This window comes from Pogona vitticeps, chromosome 3 (genome assembly GCF_051106095.1).
Source record: "Pogona vitticeps strain Pit_001003342236 chromosome 3, PviZW2.1, whole genome shotgun sequence".
Classification (NCBI taxonomy): Eukaryota; Metazoa; Chordata; class Lepidosauria; order Squamata; family Agamidae; genus Pogona; species Pogona vitticeps.
Genome location: NC_135785.1, coordinates 13,104,794 through 13,124,101, shown reverse-complemented (window position 1 = coordinate 13,124,101; position 19,308 = coordinate 13,104,794). Strand labels below are relative to the sequence as shown.

At 38.5% G+C, this 19,308-nt stretch overlaps 1 protein-coding gene across 3 annotated transcripts in view; it reads right to left on the bottom strand.

Moving 5' to 3' along the window:
• Positions 1-19,308, bottom strand: part of TBL1XR1 (TBL1X/Y related 1) — a 194,604-nt gene that overhangs the window by 46,657 nt on the left and 128,639 nt on the right. For all 3 annotated transcript variants that reach the window (XM_020799055.3, XM_072996221.2, XM_072996220.2), the window contains one exon: positions 1,558-1,660. In XM_020799055.3, coding sequence (XP_020654714.1) covers positions 1,558-1,615 — 58 coding nt within the window. In that variant the 5' untranslated portion in view covers positions 1,616-1,660. The remainder of the gene's footprint in view (positions 1-1,557; positions 1,661-19,308) is intronic.

Here is a 19,308-nt window from a genome sequence, read left to right as displayed (position 1 = left end):
CCAGACTGTATTTCCGGGACCATGATATAACACTGATACTCACTATGCACCTTATGTTAAACAGCTTTTTGTAATCGTCACTGTGGTGGCAGGGGGGAGGAAGAATGGCAGGGATTCTAAAAATGGGAGGCACCTGTAGCCCCTAAATTGCAGGTTGCACATAAAAGTATTTATGGAGGTAGTTGTGGCATATTTTGTATTGTCACAACAAAGCCAATCATTTGATCAACTGTGAAACCAGACAATGGTCAAGCAGGAAACTGGCAGGCCAGAAAACAGCTTTTCTCACTTACGTAACTGCTCTTACAAGATCCCATAAACAACAGGATTCTGGCCCTAAACAATAAAAATCTGTCCTAAATGAGCATTGATTTGAAAAAGTAATTAAAGGTAAAGGTTCCCCTTAACATTTTTAGTCATGTCCGACTCTAGGGGGCGGTGCTCATCCCGTTTTGCAAGCCATAGAGTCAGCGCTTGTCTGAAGACAGTTTCCATTGTCACGTGGTCAGCCTGACTAGGGAACGCTGTTTTATCTTCCCGCCGAGATGGTACCCATTTATCTACTCACATTTACATGCTTTCGAACTGCTAGGTTGGCGGGGAGCTGGGACAAAGCGACGGGAGCTCACTCCGTCGCGTGGATTCGATCTTACGACTGCTGGTCTAGAGTGGTCTTAACCAACCAGATAGGCAGGATATTAAATAAATAAATAAATAAATAAATAAATAAATAAATAAATAAATAAATAAATAAATAAATAAATAAATAAATAAATAAATAAATAAATAAATAAATAAATAAATAAAAATAAATGGTCTTCTGACCAGTAATTATGAACCAACAAAATCAGAAGATAAGAAAACAAGTCAGAAAGATTTTAGGTAGGTAGGTAGGTAGGTAGGTAGGTAGGTAGGTAGGTAGGTAGGTAGGTAGGTAGGTAGGTAGGTAGGTAGGTAGGTAGGTAGGTAGGTAGGTAGGAAGGAAGGAAGGAAGGAAGGAAGGAAGGAATATAGACAAACATTCAGACAGACAGAAAGACTGATAGCATAAGAGTGGGGAAAGTGAGATCATGAGCATCATGGGGCGTCTGCAACCACTAACCTGAAAAATTGGCTTGGAAAAGGTCCATTGCAAACCTAGAATTCTCCAGGGTTCTGTTTTTACCTAATTTGAACTTTCTTTAGCACCAAGTAGGAGGCTTGTTTCAAAAGTGGAATTGAGGATAGTTGCCTAGCCCATGGAAGCTGCCCACATTTGAGCAAGCAGAATGAATGCAGACAAAGTTCCTGGTTGGGACAGACTGTTCACAATGGAGTTGTCATAATTTATTATCTCTGCTCTTCAGAGTTAAAATGAAAACGAGTGTAAACTTTTCAAAGCTATGGCGGACTTCAGGGAGAGGCAAAAAATGCGTTTGAAACCACAAAGATCTTAAATGACTATGTATATGAGGAGAGTACGAATTCCACTGGACAAATATACATTTGATTATTAATTCAAACTTAAACATTAGTCTGAAAATGAATTCCTTAGAGAATTAATAATGAAATACTCACCGGACTCTTGCAAATATCTATATACGAGGAAGTTAACCTCATCACTGCTTATACTCATCTTTATGCCCGCTTAAACCATGAGGTCACAACGAAGGATATAACCCTAAAAAATAAGCAGAGAAAAACAAATGAAAAAAACCACAGTAGATTAGACATCTATTTTTTTAAAAAAACCCTTAAATCACTCAGTCTATACAGCAAACATGTGAATTAGAACAAAGCATTATAGTAGATGCAATTATAAAACAAGGTATAACTGCAAGGGTTGTTTTTGAGGTCCATGATATAAAACACCTTTCCTCAACAGCCACCCTACAGATGTCTTCAACCACAATCCCCATCTCAGCATGACAGCATGGGCAATGGGGATAAAGGAATGTGTAATTCAACCCTAAGTGCTCACTGGAAGGACAGATCCTGAAGCTGAGGCTCCAATACTTTAGCCATCTCATGAAAAATCTCCCTGGAAAAGACCATGATGTTGGGAAAGAGTGAAGGCAAGAGGAGAAGGGGATGACAAATGATGAGATGGTAAGACAGTGTCATCAAAGCCACTAACATGAATTTGACGAAACTCCAGGAGGCAGTGGAAAACAGGAGGGCCTGGCATGCTCTGGTCCATGAGGTCACGACGAGTCGGACATGACTTAACGACTAAACAACAACAAAATTCAACATATCTGGGAGGCTCACAGTTGCAGGGGGGTTGATACACTATTTGGAAATTAGCAAAGGAACATCTATGTGCATAGAAACTTTCTCATTCTCTCTAAGTGTAAGTTTCCTTTAGCATAAGGATGTATGTTTGCTCATCCTTGCAGGGGAGAGTGAAGAACTGCAATGTTCTTTCTAGTAAGGACGAGAGAAATTTCAGTAAAGTGAGGATGTTGTTCTGCAAATAACTGCTCATTTCCTTCACAATGTTTTGATTTTTGTGCAATAATTCACGATCCCTGCACCTGCACAGATTGTATGGACTGTCCTGAACACATAAGCCTATTTTTTATTTAAAAAATTGGAGCACATGATTAATAGTGCACATCTATCATCTTTAGCCAATCCCTCTGTGCTTGCTCTGTGTGTCTGCTTTTCATTGGGAAAGTATCCTAGAGAAGACATTGTACACAAATCACAGAGGTCTTGAAGTGTGAAAAAAATCCCCTGTTTTTTTTAACTTGTAGGAATTAAAAGTTTCTTACTGAGCTATTCGGTGGTCCAGATAGACGGGGTATGTGTGTATGTATGTATGTATGTATGTATGTATGTATGTATGTATGTATGTATGTATGTATGTATGTATGTATGTATGTATGTATGTATGTATGTATGTATAAATAAATAAATAAATAAATGAATAAATAAATAAATAAATAAATAAATATCCTGTTGTGTAGAGATAGCCTAAATCAATGAAAAAAGAGAATTAACAGATGTTTTAAAAGAACTACTAGTCTGCTAGAGCATAGGTTGGCAACATGGAGCCTGTGCGACCTTCTCTTCCTCCTGAAATTTCCCTTGTGGTGCATTTCTGCTGGTGATAAAAATATCACATTTTTGCTTCTTTTAAAGAAGCTCCCAAAGCTGCTGCTGAGAGATTGGAAGAGAAACTGTCAAATCAAACTATCCATTGCCAGAATAGAAAACTTCCAACCAATTGCAAGTTTGCTCACAAACACAGTTTGAGAACTGTACAGTTATAGACTGAACACGTAAGAAACAAAGGTTAAACCTAAATAATCTATACAGAAGCCTTTGCAAACTTCAATCCCAGAACTGGGATTCAGACAGATATACTGTATGTGGCACAGAGGGTAAACTGCAATACTGTAGTCAGCCCTCTGCTCACGACCTGAGTTCAATCCCAAAGGGTTCGCGTTGAGATTGATTCAGCCTTCCATCCTTCCAATGACAGTAAAATGAGCACTCAGCTCACTAGGGGAGAGGGGGGAAGTTGTTGTTTGCATAATTATGTTGTAATTATAGAGCACTATAATTATAAATATAGCACTATGGAACAGCAACAACTGTTGGAAGCTACTTACAAAATTTTGTCTAAAAAATCTGGCCAAAATCAGAAATTATGATCACTACTATTTTTCTTTTGTTGTTATTTTGGGCTCCGACTCACAGAATTCCCCAAGAATTCTCCACAGAGATTTCTGGTTCTTTCAATCCACAGACACATGCTATATTTAACTGACCTGGAATGAGGCCTATTCTGCAGGCTGCCTGGCTCTCTTGGGTCTACTTCCTGCTAAAGTACAAAAAAGGAAGCTGCCCCGGTTTTTCCTGGGAGGCCTAAGTCTTTGGGAGGCACCATCTATAAAACAGAATGGGCAGTAAGACTATGCTTCCCAGGAAAGTGCATGCAATTCCTGTGACTGATATAAAGTCATGTGCATCTCTCAACTGAAAATGGAACTCTTAATTAGCAGCGATTTGCCCCTGTTGGTGACATCATTCCCACAATGCTGAAAAGGTTCCGCAAGAGAATAGTGATCCATGTGAATACATGATTTTATAATACACAATTCACAGTACAGAATTAAAAGCTACAATTCTGTAATGAGACCTCTATATTGATGCTATGTGCCATTAAGTCAGAACTGACTTACAGTGACCCTAATAGGACTTTAAGAGAGTGAAATAAATTTCTCAAGGACGGGTTAGCAGTTCCACACCTCCAGTGAGTTTCCTTGGCTGAGCAAGGATTTGAACCCAGGCCTCCTGAGTCCTAGTCTCTCACTCTGTCTCCTACACCACAATGGGTACTCTCTAAACTACATTGGCTCCAAATAGCAAGTAGATAACTCTAGAATCCAGTTGGGGAATGTAGAACCGTGCAGATGTTGTTAGATAGCAAAACCTATCAGCCCCAAACAGTATAGCCAAGACAGTCCCACATCTGGAAGGGCACACTTTTTCCACTTCTGCTCTAAAAATAATAGATTACAATTTTTTTAAAATGACCTTTAACCTTCTTGCCTTGCTATTTTGGTGATAGCAAGGAAAGAAGGTTAAAGGCCATTTGTCTTGACCCTTGGATAATGACAATTTGTAGAAGTTGATTCAAAACTCTTTGTTCCAAAATGATCAAGGAAGAAATGCAAAATAAACCTCTAAGCATGTACACGACCATATTCTTATTTCCTGGACGAAAGGTGGCAGTGTAAGATAAACAATGAACCTCGTGAAGAATGAATGAAGAATAGAAGGAAGTCTGAAATAAATGACAATAATCCCAATATTGAACTTCCTGCTTCTCAAATGGCCTAATCTGTACATACAGATTATTTCAAGGGATTTCCAAAATAAATATATCTTTCTTCCTAACAAGAGGATCTTTTAAATAATGGCAGCAGTTAGTTTCAACCGAAATTCCCAACCCATTATTACAAGATATTACTACTGCCCTGTCCCTCCAAGCTTTCACTACAGCCGTACACAGATGTTTCCTGCAAACCTAAGCAAAGGGCTGCAACTCCAGTTCTTCCATCATCATCATCATCATCATCATCATCATCATCATCATCATCATCATCATCATCATCATCATCATCATCATCATCAAGAAAGGGCATATTGAGAAACCAGGTTCCTTCCATTTATGTCTGGTGCATACTGCCACAAAGTGCTACACTCACAGACAAAAAGTCATAAAGTGTTTCTGCAGCCATCGCTTCTCCTGAAATGCATCCCAGAAATCCTTAAAAAGGGGGGCACGACCAGCATTTTCTTCCACTCATGGCCCTCTCCTTATGTGAGTCTCCCTTTCAGGATTTTTGTTTCCAAAAACATTTACTTAATATTTTCCTTTGCATCTGGGTATATAATCTGAGAAACATTACCTACCGACGTGCAAAGTGTGCTAATGGATGTAACTAATAAGTATGCTTATTTGGGAGTATCAATTTTGGGACCAGGGAACAGCAACACACATGATAAATATAAAGAAAAGCTTCAGTTCAGTGTGTGTTTTATGTATGGATTCTCAGAGAAAAAGACAAAGAGAGAACTTGCTTTTTTTCAAAATGAAAATATTTACTGTAGAGACCTTTTTGGCCATGTTATTTAAAATCCAGATAGAGATAGGCACTCTTGCCCAATGCAACTGGTCTATTAATTGATATAAAGCAAATGAGAAAGTTATCTAAAATGCTAAAATCTACTCAGACAACAATACACCAGAAGCTTCAGATAATTTTGCACTTATGATATTTATATCCCAGTTACTTCCAGTGACAGCGTTCCGTGTCTAAGTCGCACTGGCCATGTGACCACGGAAGATTGTCTTCGGACAAAACGCTGGCTCTATGGCTTGGAAACGGGGATGAGCACCACCCCCTAGAGTCGAACACGATTGGACAAAAATTGTCAAGGGGAACCTTTACCTTTTACCTTACTTCCAGTGACCTATGCCTCCTTGGCTGTCAACCGGTGATAGTGACAAAGCAGCTGTGCAAGCCCAGCAAGCCAAATTGCTCCAGATACACACTTACATTTGATTTCCACCTTTGGTGCCAAGTTTCACTTTTTGGTACATGTTATAGCCACATTATAAATATCTAATTCACAACATGGGACTGTAACAGAAATGCTGACACAATCAACTACAGTACCTGTGACTTCGGAACCTCCTGACATTGACATTGACCTTAAAGATGTGAATGTTACAACTGCTAGGAATTTGATCACATGTCTCAAAAGTAATTTTCCTAGAAGTTTACAAAAGGAGCTACTCAAAGTACAACCAAAGTCCAAACGGGCAGTGGTGGTTCAGTGGTGCTAAAATTTCTGTTTCCACCGAAAAGAAGAGCAAAACTACTTCGGAGCTTCCCAAGGAGGTGTCATGATTGCGGAGCTGACATTTGTCAATCCAGACTCCTAGAATCCATCACTATGGCCAAATTTCCAACCCTACAGCCAGATTTCCAATGCATTTTACCACCATTAGCCAAATATGTTAACAGCAATTTATATCAATGCCAAAATCAATACTTTTTATCATTTATCTGCAGAAATGCAACAAATTATGCCAAGTTTGTACAATTTACGCAGAAGAATAACTTCCAATGAACCTCCCCCACATTTCAATAAACTGTGTAATTCAAAGGAGAAGTGAAGGTGGGTAAAAAAAAATCATCCATCTAAAAGTCATTAAGGAAGGATATTTGTATAATGAATAGGTAGTTCATACATTTTAAATGCTTTATGTCTTTTATCAGGGTGTATTTATCAGGTATCAATTTGAATTAGACTGACATTCCACCCCCCATCACTTCCTCCTCATTTCTTAAATATTGCCTCCTGCTAGATGTTATTGATCGACTCCTCCAAACTGTCACAATTGAGCTTTCACATCTTTCATGGGTATGGAACAAATGAGCTTTGCAAGGTGCTTTTGTAAGGTTGAGCAAGACTACTGATGGCAAGCTTCTTTTTTAAAGAGATACTTTTAAAAAATATTTGATGCACTGCAAAGCTTAAAACTTTGCCTAGGACTGCTGCCATCACCCAGTCGGGAAAGCATTCCATAGTCTGGGGGCAGCTGCCAAAAAGGCCCTTTCTCTACAAGCCCTCCCTCTTATCTCCTTGAGGGACTGCTCTTTCAAAAGGACCCCCTTGTTAGATTTTAACTGCCGGGTAGGTTCATATGGAAGGAGGCGGTCCTTCAGGTATCCAGGGCCTAAGCCGTTTGGGACAATAAGGTTGCCAGTGGCTACTAATCATGATGGATATATGTCAGGAGAGAGCATGTTTCTCTGCAGCACTTACAAGGGCAGCCACGCGCATGCAGATCCCGAAGCTGCACACAGATCCTGCTGGTGGGCTCCCCTAGTCATCTGATTGGCTACTCTGAAAGTATGTACAGTACAGAATGTTTTACTGCTCAGGCCTCTGGTCTGATCCACTAGGGCACTTCTTGGAATGGAGACATACACATCCATCACGGTTCATCCGAATCACTTCATCCTTTATTATTTCTTCAAGGCTGTTGGGTTTACCATAGGGAATGTTCCTTTCTGTTACGATCCACATCCCCTTGCTGGTAGTCCAGCAGGGATGATATAGCAGTGGTGGACAAAAATAGGAAAGAACACAACATTTCTCTGTTTTTCTTTTTGCAGCACCCTTCTCTCTCTCTCTCTCTCTCTCTCTCTCTCTCTCTCTCCTTTCAGCCAGAATTTTTAAAAACATTTTGAGAAAGTTATTTCAAAGGTAGAAGACTTCTGAAATCAGACAAAGGGTCAAATGTCTTGCTATCACCAGACATACATACATACCTACCTACCACTCAATACTCTTAATAAACCTCCCTTTCTTTGAGTGGAGAATGTGCTGCGGTCTCCATTTTTACAGCCTTTAACACTTTTTAAGTGCCTTGACTGTTGGGTAAGAAAAGCTATGTCAATAAATTAGGTAAATAAATACATTGGGGCTGCCAGTTGATAAAAGAGCTGTTAGTTGGTGACTCCACCTCAAACTGTTTACTACATTTTGTAAAATTTCCACCTCTCACTGTAGAAAATGAAGAATAAGGCAAGGTACAATTTAAGAACCCAGAGTCAGGAGTAAAGTCAGACTCCCCTAACTGGATTTCATTTACATTCATTTTCTGTCCTGAAATTAAAGGCATTGTCCATTGAGCTACAAGGTAGCCTTCCTTCCAGGGGCTAGCCATTATTGGGCAGGCTCAAGTTAATTATTTTAAGATTTGCAGTCCCCTTTTGTATCTGTCAGCAAAGCAGGGAAATTCAGCCAAAGTCCTGTTATTATGTACCTTCAGGCGATGCTTTATTACCATCCACAGAATCTCCTTCAGCGGCACTTCTGCAGGTGGTGGAGCTACTACTGTCCTTCTCATTCCCTATTAGAGGAACAATCGAAGCCCCAAATAATTTCCAAAAATGAAGAAGCAAAACCTTTAAGTTGCTGCATCAACAATAACAGCCTGGGCTAAGCCATAAAATATTACCCCCTATCAATCAACCAAGCCCCAGGTCAGAAAAGGATAATTTCCAAGGGCCACATTCCTATGGGCCTGATGCACCATGGGTATACTAAGCCCAAGAAACAAAAAGGGAAATTAAATAAAACTTGAAAGCTGGAAAATAAAGCAGATGTAACTTGACACCTACCTCCAGTTTGGCAGAAATAAGAGAAAAACTGGCTTGAAAATTGAAAAAATGGGGGCAGTGGTGAATCACCACTCCTGGAGGCTTCTCGGAACATTATTTCACTTAAATTTTTTGGAGGGGGAAATGCGGTGAGCATCTACAGTCAACAAAAGGAAAACAAACAAAAAACACCTTGCATCCCATAAGAACAGTTGTGTGGGACACACTTTAACTATAAATTGCACAAATCCCACGTCTGCCTTTAAGCAAGCAAATAAGAAACTGATTTTGATTCAGGCTTGCAACCCTAACATAAAAAAATTAAAACATTTTGCATCACTTCGCACTGCCCCCTTTAAAAAAAAATAAAGCAGGAAATAATATATATCACTGGTATCAAAATTGCTAGACCAGCATTCGGTTTTAATTAGGACATGCACAAGGACAGACTATGTGATGAGATCCAGTTCTGTGCAGGCTGTGTGACCAGCCAATTGACAAGACTATGCTAGTTAACTGCAGCTGCTTCTGCAGTTTCCCTTATGTGTGCAGTACAGTATTTTTGCTGGCTGGATAGCTCAGTGGTTTAGGTATCTGACTTCAGGCCCAGAGACAACTCCCCACCGTGTCTCCTGTGAGTAGAGGCAGCCTGTGTGGCCTTGGGCAAGCTTCATCCCCAGAAGAAGAGAATAGTAACCACCTCTGAGTACAGTGGTGCCTCGCACAACGATTGCTTCATACAACGATGAATTCACACAGCGATGGGTTTTTTTGAGGAATTTCCCCCATCGTTTAACGATGTTCTCTATGGGGGAATTTCACTTAACGATGTCCCTTTTTGCTCATTTAAAAGTGTCTTAAAATGTTTGAAACCTGTTTTAAATGCTTGGATTCCATAGTGCACCTTGTGAAACATGTCCAAACCATCATTAATTTTTGATGATTTTTTTATTTTCCCCATTTAAATCAATTGAATGGACAGTTCAATTCATTTAAATAGGGAAAACAAAAAAATCACCAAAAATTAAGGACGACTCAGAACAACACCAAATTAAGTTTGCATAAAAATGAGCAAAAAGGGACATCGGAAAAGACTTCAAAAGCACTGAAGCCGGCTTCAGTGCTTTTGAAGCTCTTCCGTTTTCGCTCATTTTTAAGGGTCTTACAATGTTTGGAACAGGTTTTAAATGCTTGCAGTCGTTAGCCCACCTCCTGAACACTATGCAAACTTAATTTGGTGTTGTTCTGAGTCGTCCTTAATTTTTGGTGATTTTTTAAATTTTCTCTCAATGGAATGCATTGGACGGAAAGTTCAATACATTCCAATGAGAGAAAATTCAAAAAATCACTAAAAATTAAGGACGACTCTGAACAACATCAAATTAAGTTTGCATAGGTTTCAGGGGGTGGACTAACCATTGCAATCATTTAAAACAGTGTCCAAACATTGTAAGACACTTTTACAGGAGCGAAAAAGGACTTCGCAAAGGCATTGAAATGTATTGAGTCGGCTTCAATACATTCCAATATAGGAAACATTGTTTCACTCAACGATGTTTCCTATGGGGATTTTCACTGAACGATGGCAATCCGTTCCAATTGGAACGGATTAACCAGTTTTCAATTCATTCCTATGGGAAATGGTGTTTCACAGAACGATGTTTCACACAACGTTGATTTTTTTGGAACCAATTAACATCGTTGTGTGAGGCACCAGTGTATTCTCGACCTAGTAAACGGACAGTTGGTGGTGAAGGCTTCTGGGAGTTGCAGTCCAAAACTCCTGAGTAACCCAAGGTTAAGAACCAGTGCTCTTGAGAGTCCCCTGGACTGCAAGAACAAACCTATCCATTTTGAAGGAAATCAACCCTGAGTGCTCACTGGAAGGACAGATCTTGAAGCTGAGGCTCCAGTACTTTGGCCATCTCATGAGAAGAGAAGACACCCTGGAAAAGACCCTGATGTTAGGAAAGTGTGAAGGCAAGAGGAGAAGGGGATGACAGAGGATGAGATGGCTGGACAGTGTCATCGAAACTACCAACATGACTTTGACCCAACTCCGGGAGGCAGTGGAAGATAGGAGGGCCTGGCGTGCTCTGGTCCACGGGGTCACGAAGAGCTGGACAAGACTAAACAACAACAACAATGCTATAGCTTAGTGGTCTCACTACGGAATACAGATTATAAATAATGTCTATATTAAGTGACAGTGTACTGATGTTTTTTGTTTGTTTGTTTGTTTTGAAAATAACGTTTTGTAAATAGGGTCCAACCATTCTTGAACTGAACCCAATTTTAAGGGGTTCCATAAGGTTCTGTATAAGATTATTCATGGTAATTCTTCTACTTCTAAAAATGCTCAGTTTACAACTTGCTTGTCCTACTTCCTTCTTTGGACTAGTTCATTCTACCCTGAGAAATTGTTTGAGGTCTTAGAAGATAGGGAAGCTTTTTCTTCTTCTCCTCCAAATTATGGACAGACAGGAAAAAGTAGATAAAGACTTCTGAGTTGATTCTTCACAAATGCCTGGTTTAACGAGCTTGGCTAAATAAAATAATGATCTTGTGATATTACAAAAAAAAGCGATTGAAATGTTTTTTAAATAGTTCAATGGTTTATAAAACCTATAAAAACAGTTATATTTCAGAGTTGCATGCGATAAAAGTTAGGGCAAAGAATAATACTTTTTTGGGGCGCGGGAGTATTTCCCGACTAAGTCAAGTTGTTCTCAGTAATAATTTAAATCACAGCTTATATATATTTGATTTAAATTGTCTCACACGATAATTTTGTTTGCCGTCCAAAGAACCAGGATATAGATGTGGCAGAACCATGTGCCTTATGAATTGATAACTCAACTCTATTGCTGGTCCTGCCTGTCTTGATGCTGAAAAAAAAAGATACACCATTAGCCAAATGGTGACCGATCCCTAGTGGAAAACGCTGTACCAGTACAACACCAGCCAGACTGTTGTACTGCTGTAAAAATACTGTGCATATGAGGAAATGATGCAAGCAGGTTTCACAATATTCTGCCCCCGTATGCAGAACTGAGTTGGGTGATCTGTGTATGTCCAAATGCATAACAGCCAGCCAAAATTACCAATGACACTGCATCAGGCTAAACCACTGAACATACTGTTTCCTTTGTATATTGAACTGAGCCAATTTCCTTTTAAAATATTTTTCTGAAAATACATTAAAGCGAAATCCACTGCTTCAAAAAGTGATTTTTTTAAAAAATATATTTTTAAAAAAATAATAACGTAATCCTTGTGCCGGTGTCATTATTTAGACACACATTGCTTGTTTGAAAGGCAAAGAGATGTCAGAAATGAAGGCACATTCTATCTTTTATAAATGGGGTGAATCATATTCAGTCTCATTTCAAAAGCACTGCTGGATTAACAAGGAGCAGAAGAAAGTCTGTGCTACTTTGTTAATACCATTTCCTCTAATATCCTGGCACTCAGTATAATTTTAAAGTCTCAATTCAAACCAACCCAGTTCTCTTGCTGCCACCTGCTTCTTTGCTCTATTAATTTTCATTCCCAACACCAGGATGTTTGTACTCACAGGACTTTTCTTATGTTTCCTTTCTGCTAGTATAAACCAGTCTGTTCAGTTCTTTTCAAATCAAGGGCAACAGGGCTTATTCCCATCTAAACATGCATACAAATCCTTGGATTTCTGACAGCCAGTCCGTTCACCACTATCATTCATTGGATAGCAACTGGAACTCAATTGTTTGTACAACAGCCAAAGTCTTGTCCAATAAATTAAAATACAACTGTATGTTGTCTTAAATATTATCTACGGAAGGAGACCTACTCACTATTCAATCTGCAGAAAGTGGGGCATGTTGTACCTTTATGTTGAGCAGTACTGGTCAAAAGCAGAGTTTCACTAGCAGGTTTCAACTCTGAAAGGGTGGATTAGAAATATATGCACTGCATATATTTAAAACAGGGAGTAACACTACAAGCAGACAATTGTGGATGCCATTCTTATTGAAAAATACCAAGAGGCATATAATCAGTATATACTGTATACTGTATAACAACTGAGTGTTGTTAGTATAATACAACAATGCATGAATAGGTTCAATATAAACAGTATCAAAGGTATATCAGGCCGTTTCAAACAAGGTGTGTTTCATCCAGAAAATACTGACAGGATTTCTGAAAATATTCATATTTTGGGTTCCTCTACCAAACCCAATTTTTACAAGTCATTACACAGTGCCTGTGGCACCATTTTTGTTCTCCATATATGACAACCATAGTCCTCTCTTTCATTTTAATAGATTTAATACATTTAAAACCCTCTGGGCAAGGATCCCTAAAGCAGCACCTGGATTTACAAAGACAGTTTGAGAGATATATTATTAACTTCCATCATTCTGAAAAATGGCTGGAAGAAGGAAGAGAGAAGGCCAGGCCAAAATCAAGCTCCCTCTGGAAAGGGGTGGACAAAACCCAGAGATCCAAGAACTGTTCAAGCCCATTTTGCACTGTAGCTAGATGACCCCAATCCCTGCCCGGCTCCAAAATATTTTCTTCTTTTTAAAAGCCCCTCATGCCTCTACTGCCAACATTTATACATTTTATGGGGATGTGGGGAAGGACATAGGGTACTGGAAGTTCAAAACATGGCCAGAAACCATGAGAGTGCCTCTAAAAATTTGGGGGGGGGGGAGGATTGTATCTTTGGAGGTAGGCTGTTTGTGGACAACGGATTGCATTCTTCCCACCCCGCAATAGGACAAAAAGGTCCTTAGCCATCAGTGGCCTTTTCCCCTTCAAATAACTGTCAACAAGTTGAAGGTTCGAAATAAAACCCTTTGAGTGGACAGAGTCCTTTTTGTTGGTTCCCCTGCCCCTCATTCGGAGGAACAGAGAAACTGTTACCTTCCCTTTTATGGGGAGGGTTGAGAGAAAAGGAAGTGGAGCCACAGAGAGAAAACAGAGACACAGGGTGAGTGTGCAGGTAAGTCTGTGCACAGACAGAAAAACATATAAGCAGACAGACTAGGGTTATCCCAACATTTTTCTTGGCAGCCAGCACCTCAAAGAAGGTAATTCAAAGAAGGTAATTCATGCTGACCAGAATTACAGGTCCACAAAACCTGACTATCCTTAAAACTGCTATGCAGAAGGTAAAATAGTACAACACATAAATGAAAATACAGCATCACTGTCAGCAACAGAAGATAAAATACAGTAAAAACCACAACGGCAGCCAGAGCTTTCACAAATCTTAGAACTTAAAAAATACTACCAGCAGAGGTAAACAATTTGACAAAAAGCAAAGTGACACTGGACATTTGAAGCAGTGGGTATGCCAAGTGCAACCCTAGAGACACACGACTGTCGTCCATCTGTTTCTGCAGCTCACGGTTGCTCCTGACCACTTTTGCTTCTGGGTGGGGAGATGTGCATTTCATCTCCTAGAAACCTTCCAGTGTGTATCACTTCACCCTTTAAACAGGACACAATCTATGCCCCTTCCGTTCCCCCACAACCCTTCCACGCCTGCCATTTTGCACTTCACTTTGTGGTGTGCAGGTGTTTTGATACACACCTGTGGATCTCTTAGGGAGGGAGGTCCTAGGCAGGGTGGATTTAATTTAAATCAAATTAATTTAACTCATGATTTAAAGCCATGATATATATAAATTGGATTTTTTAATGATATAAAATTTAAAAATCAATTTTTGATATAAATCGTGAGTTAAATTAATTTGATTTAATGAACCATCTATCATTTCTATCCAACCTGATCTTGGGAGTAGAAAAGCACCTCTCCCCTGACCTGCAGAGGTTGCAAATCCCTGATTCCGGCTAAGAAGCACTGTGGCCAACAGTAGGCAGAGTCAGGGACGAGCAATTCCATCAATGTAATCATTGTCCTTCCTCACAATTGTAAAGCAGAGGAGGGGCCCTGCGAACAATGGGACTGGGGATGGGGGAAAAGAAATATGGCCACACTGTTACTGGAAGCAGCCATGACCACCGAAATAATGCAACCTCAGATAGGCATGTGGTGAGCAGACAAATTCCCAGATCCCTATTCTCAAGAATCTACAGATTAGTAAAAGAACCTAAGATTTTAAAAAATTTAAAAGGCAATGAAAAATCATATAAAAAAGCTTCATGCAGCATTAAAATGACCAGAACTTAAAACATACAGAGAGACTTTTTAAAGGACTTTGCCACACAACAATATGGAACCAGGGCACTCCAAACAATGACCTTCCCATTCCTATTATTTAAACTCTTCTGTCTCAACAATCTTTACCAGAAAATACACACAAATGGCTTGAGAGGTTGAAATAAAATAAATATTTTTTTAAAATTAAATTACAAAAGAAATGAAATTATTCAAGACAAGAAATAGACTTATCTGGAGATCTGTACACAGGGCAAATTGCAGTATTTGGCACAAAGATTGTGTGTGTGAATGCACGGGTACTCATAAGAAACTCATGAGATTATAGCCCTAAACTTTAGTGACCTGATTTGAGGCAGCCAACTCCATCTCTTTAAGCCACTCTGAACAGAGAAAGCAAACAATGACACAGCCAGTTTGGAATTTTCTAAAGAAAGAAAATGACAGGTTTTTGTTTTTCCTTCCTTTATTTTTTAAGCAACCGGGAGTTTAGTTTAAGAACGAAGAAAGACTAAAATGGAAACTACAACACTGCTGGCTGGGATACTGGGCAGATTGTTCTGAGAAACAGGTTGCAATTGTTTTTAAATTTCTAATGTAGGAGAAGGAAACAAAGATAATGTCTACTTCTCAAACATGCCCAAAGCAAAGCATTTTTTGCTGTTCTTGTTACTGAATTTGTACTACTTTTTAAAGCAACGGCACAAAATTTTTGTGTTCATGTTATTGAACTGAATTGCCTTCTAATTCAGGACGACATTTGAACAACTGCTTTCACAAACACATCAGTGTTTTGCTACAGAATAAGATTCTAGCTGTCATGCAGAAGAGATCATAAAATCAATAGGTCCTTCCTTCACACCTGATCAAAGCTTGTAAACACTGCTTTTTAAGACTACTGTGTTTCCCCGAAAATAAGAGAGGGTCTTATATTAATTTTTGCTCCAAAAAAGCATTAGGGCTTATTTTCGGGGGATTTTTTTTTTCATGCATAACAATCTACATTTATTCAAATACAGTCATGTTATCTTCTTCTGGTTGCTGCACAAGGGTGGAGGTCAGGGTTTCATTTAACTGGGGCTAATTTTGGGGGTAGGGCTTATATTACAAGCATCCTGAAAAATCATACTAGGGCTTATTTTCAGGTTAGCTCTTATTTTTGGGGAAACGGTACAGCTTCCAGAATCTCCTGCCAGCACAGTTTGCAAGCTACCTTCGGACAATCTTCAGGGAGCGAGGTCTACAACTTGACCATCACGATCAGATGCAAGACATATCTGTTCTGAAAAAAGGTATTACTTCTTGAAGGCCTAAAATAGGAGAATGGAAGAGCTGTGTCAGGGACCTATGTCATCAGACAACTCCATAAGTTATTCCTTATTCAGTACTGATAATTACAAGGAATAGTGGAAAAAAGGATAGAAAGCATGGCCCATCCTGGCAAAACAGGAGCAACCGTTTTAAAAGAAGCAAAATGAGGGTTTTAAAAAAGGATTGTTGCACCTTGCTGCTTTTAAATGTGTTATTAGTACTGATTTTATGTTATTCTATTCTTTCTTTAATTATTTTAAAATATTTGTATACTGACTGTTTTTAGCTTTGAAATAGTCTTTTTAATGTAAGAAGAACCCAGAGTAAAATATTTTACATGCATACATACAGGCATACATATATAGAGCTACCCTGTCCTGTTTAAATGATTTCAGTTGAAATCCCCCATTTCTGAAATGACCCTAAGACAGCGATATCCACATATGTTTCTTGTGCAGACTGATGGTGAAACTGAATTTAAGCTACATTCCTCTGCTACCAAGTGATTATTTGCTAACCTTAATTAGCATGTCTAAGAGCACCACAGCACCAGCTTCTCACTGCAAGACTTCTGTTTCTTCCTTTCTCCTCACAAACTCCACACGCTCCTTTGAGGAACTGTGTAACTTGATTGTTCTGTTTGACTTCTTTGTAGCAACATATGGATGCAGAAACAAATTTCAAACTGCAGTACTAATAGCATCAGTTATTAGACTTGGACATGGTAAAGATAAAGAAAAATAGTATTCTTTCTTTCTTTCTTTCTTTCTTTCTTTCTTTCTTTCTTTAACTTATATGACGCCCAATCTACCCAAAGGTCTATGGGCGGCTTACTTGAAATCAGAGGTTTCAAAAAACCCTCAAGATTTGTGAAGCCTTAAAAATGATTTCTGTAGCTGTTCCACATGCCCACAAAGAAAACAGAAACCCCAGTAGTTATTTAATTAATTAATTAAAATATTTTACCCAACTGCCTCCTTAAAAAGGACCCAAGGTAACTTACAACATTAAAATGCAAAACGTAAAGCTAAAAACAATAAATACACAAATATTCAAAAGGATCAAACAAACACCACTCTAATGGTAAACAAAAGCAATATCAAAAACATATTAAAAGCACTAAGTGTGTAGAGTGCTCTGAACTTTCTACCCTGGTTTGTAAATAACCTAAGTCTCAGGAAGAGTTTTCTTAACATCTGCCACCCGATTCTTCTTTAAACTGATTGAATCTGGAACATTTTGCTAAGTATATCCTCCAAGAATGGGTTATGATCCCACAATTAACAGCAGTCATTTTATGGGAGAATTTTGGGAACTGCTATAAAAAATTAAAAAACAAAAACCAATAACCCTGAAGGCGCTTCCATTAACTGTCACAACCCAAAATGCCTCTCTCTGCAATCTCCTACTTTATTTCCTTTAATTTCCTCATGAAAATTCACATTTTCCAAGAAGCCTTTAGATCAGACCCCTGCAATTCCTTACAATTTATCATAACTACCCTGTTTCCCTAAAAATAAGACCTAACCTGAAAATAAGCCCTAGTATGATTTTTCAAAATGCTCGTAATATAAGCCCTACCCCAAAAATAAGTCCCAGTCAAGTGAAACCCCCCTCTCCACCATGGCGCAGCAACCAGAAGAAGACATGACTGTATTTGAATATATATTGATGGTTGTACATTAAAAAAAAGTAAACATCCCCTGAAAATAAGTCTTAATGTGTTTTTGGAGCAAAAATTAATATTAAGACCTGTCTTATTTTTGAGGAAATACGGTAAGACAAAGTAAGCCCATGTGCTCCTGAAATAATCAACACATCTGAAGATGAGAGCTACAATCCACCAAAACCCATATCAAATAAAACATGTTAATTTACAATATCACAATATGTCTTCCCAGTTTTGCTGCAACAGACTAACACAACTGTCACCACAAGGTAACAACATATATTTCTACTTATTCATGCCCTCATTTCCTCCTTCATCTGTTGTGTTTTCTCTTGTCTGTCTTAAAGCTGTGAACCTCTCCCACTGTTATTTTTTTTAATCATGAGTACAGGTGGCATCTCAAATGCAATAAAAATTAGTAAGAAGAATGTGTACAAGTAATATAGAAATAAAAAAGCAAAGTGTGCTGCTTATATACTGCCCCATAGCGCTTCAAGCACTCTCTGGGCAGTTTACAAGTTACATTGCCCCCCGAGCTGGGTACTCATTTTACGTCGGAAGGATAGAAGGCTGAGTCAACCTTGAGCCGGCCACCTGGGATTGAACCCCAGGCTGTGAGCACAGTTTTGGCTGCAGAACAGCAGTTTAACCACTGCGCCACGATAAGCATAGATAAATGCCTAAATTAAGCAAAATGTGTATAGTTCCAAAGGGAATGAGTCAAAAATATTGATCTGACAACTTGAAATATCAATGCAACGTTGTTGTTTTGTTGTGCACTTACTGAAGCTAAAATCTAACAGGTTATCACTGGTAGTATATTATTAAAATAGATAATTATGAAAAATAAAGAAAGGTGGCTTTATATCATACCACAATCTCCAACATCCTAATGATTAAATCCTTTTTAAAAATATTTTTTTAATTTTGAAAATATTTTTAAATCCTAAAATTATGAATCTGCCCCTACATCAAACTTAAGAAAAATGCTAAAATTTTAGCAGCATATCCAGTTTCTAGATGCCACACGTGCATTTTATCTCATCCCTTGCTTTCCCAGGACCTACCATTATAAGTTCTCAGAGCAATCTAATTCCTTATAATATACTGTATAAATAAGTTCCTTTCTGAAGAAAGGGGGGGGGGTTGTGACCTTTAAAATAAAAAGTACAGTAAATACAATTCTCATTCAAGTTTCTTTAATGGCTAAAGTCCACTAAGCTAAAAATATCCTTTTAATAACTTTATATTAAGGTATTTATTTAAATGGTTTATCTGAGCCAAAGGTTAACAAGATACCATTCTATATTCAATCAGTGGAATTCCCAAGAGGCTACATAGTTACCATTAAAACTTATAAAGAGATATGCTTTATATGCAACTATCTTCTTGTGTAATACTCTTTGAGAATATTAAGCACAATTCTGGAGTATATATTCCTTGTAAAGTTTTAATAAGGCTGAAGAGAAAATAATCTGTGG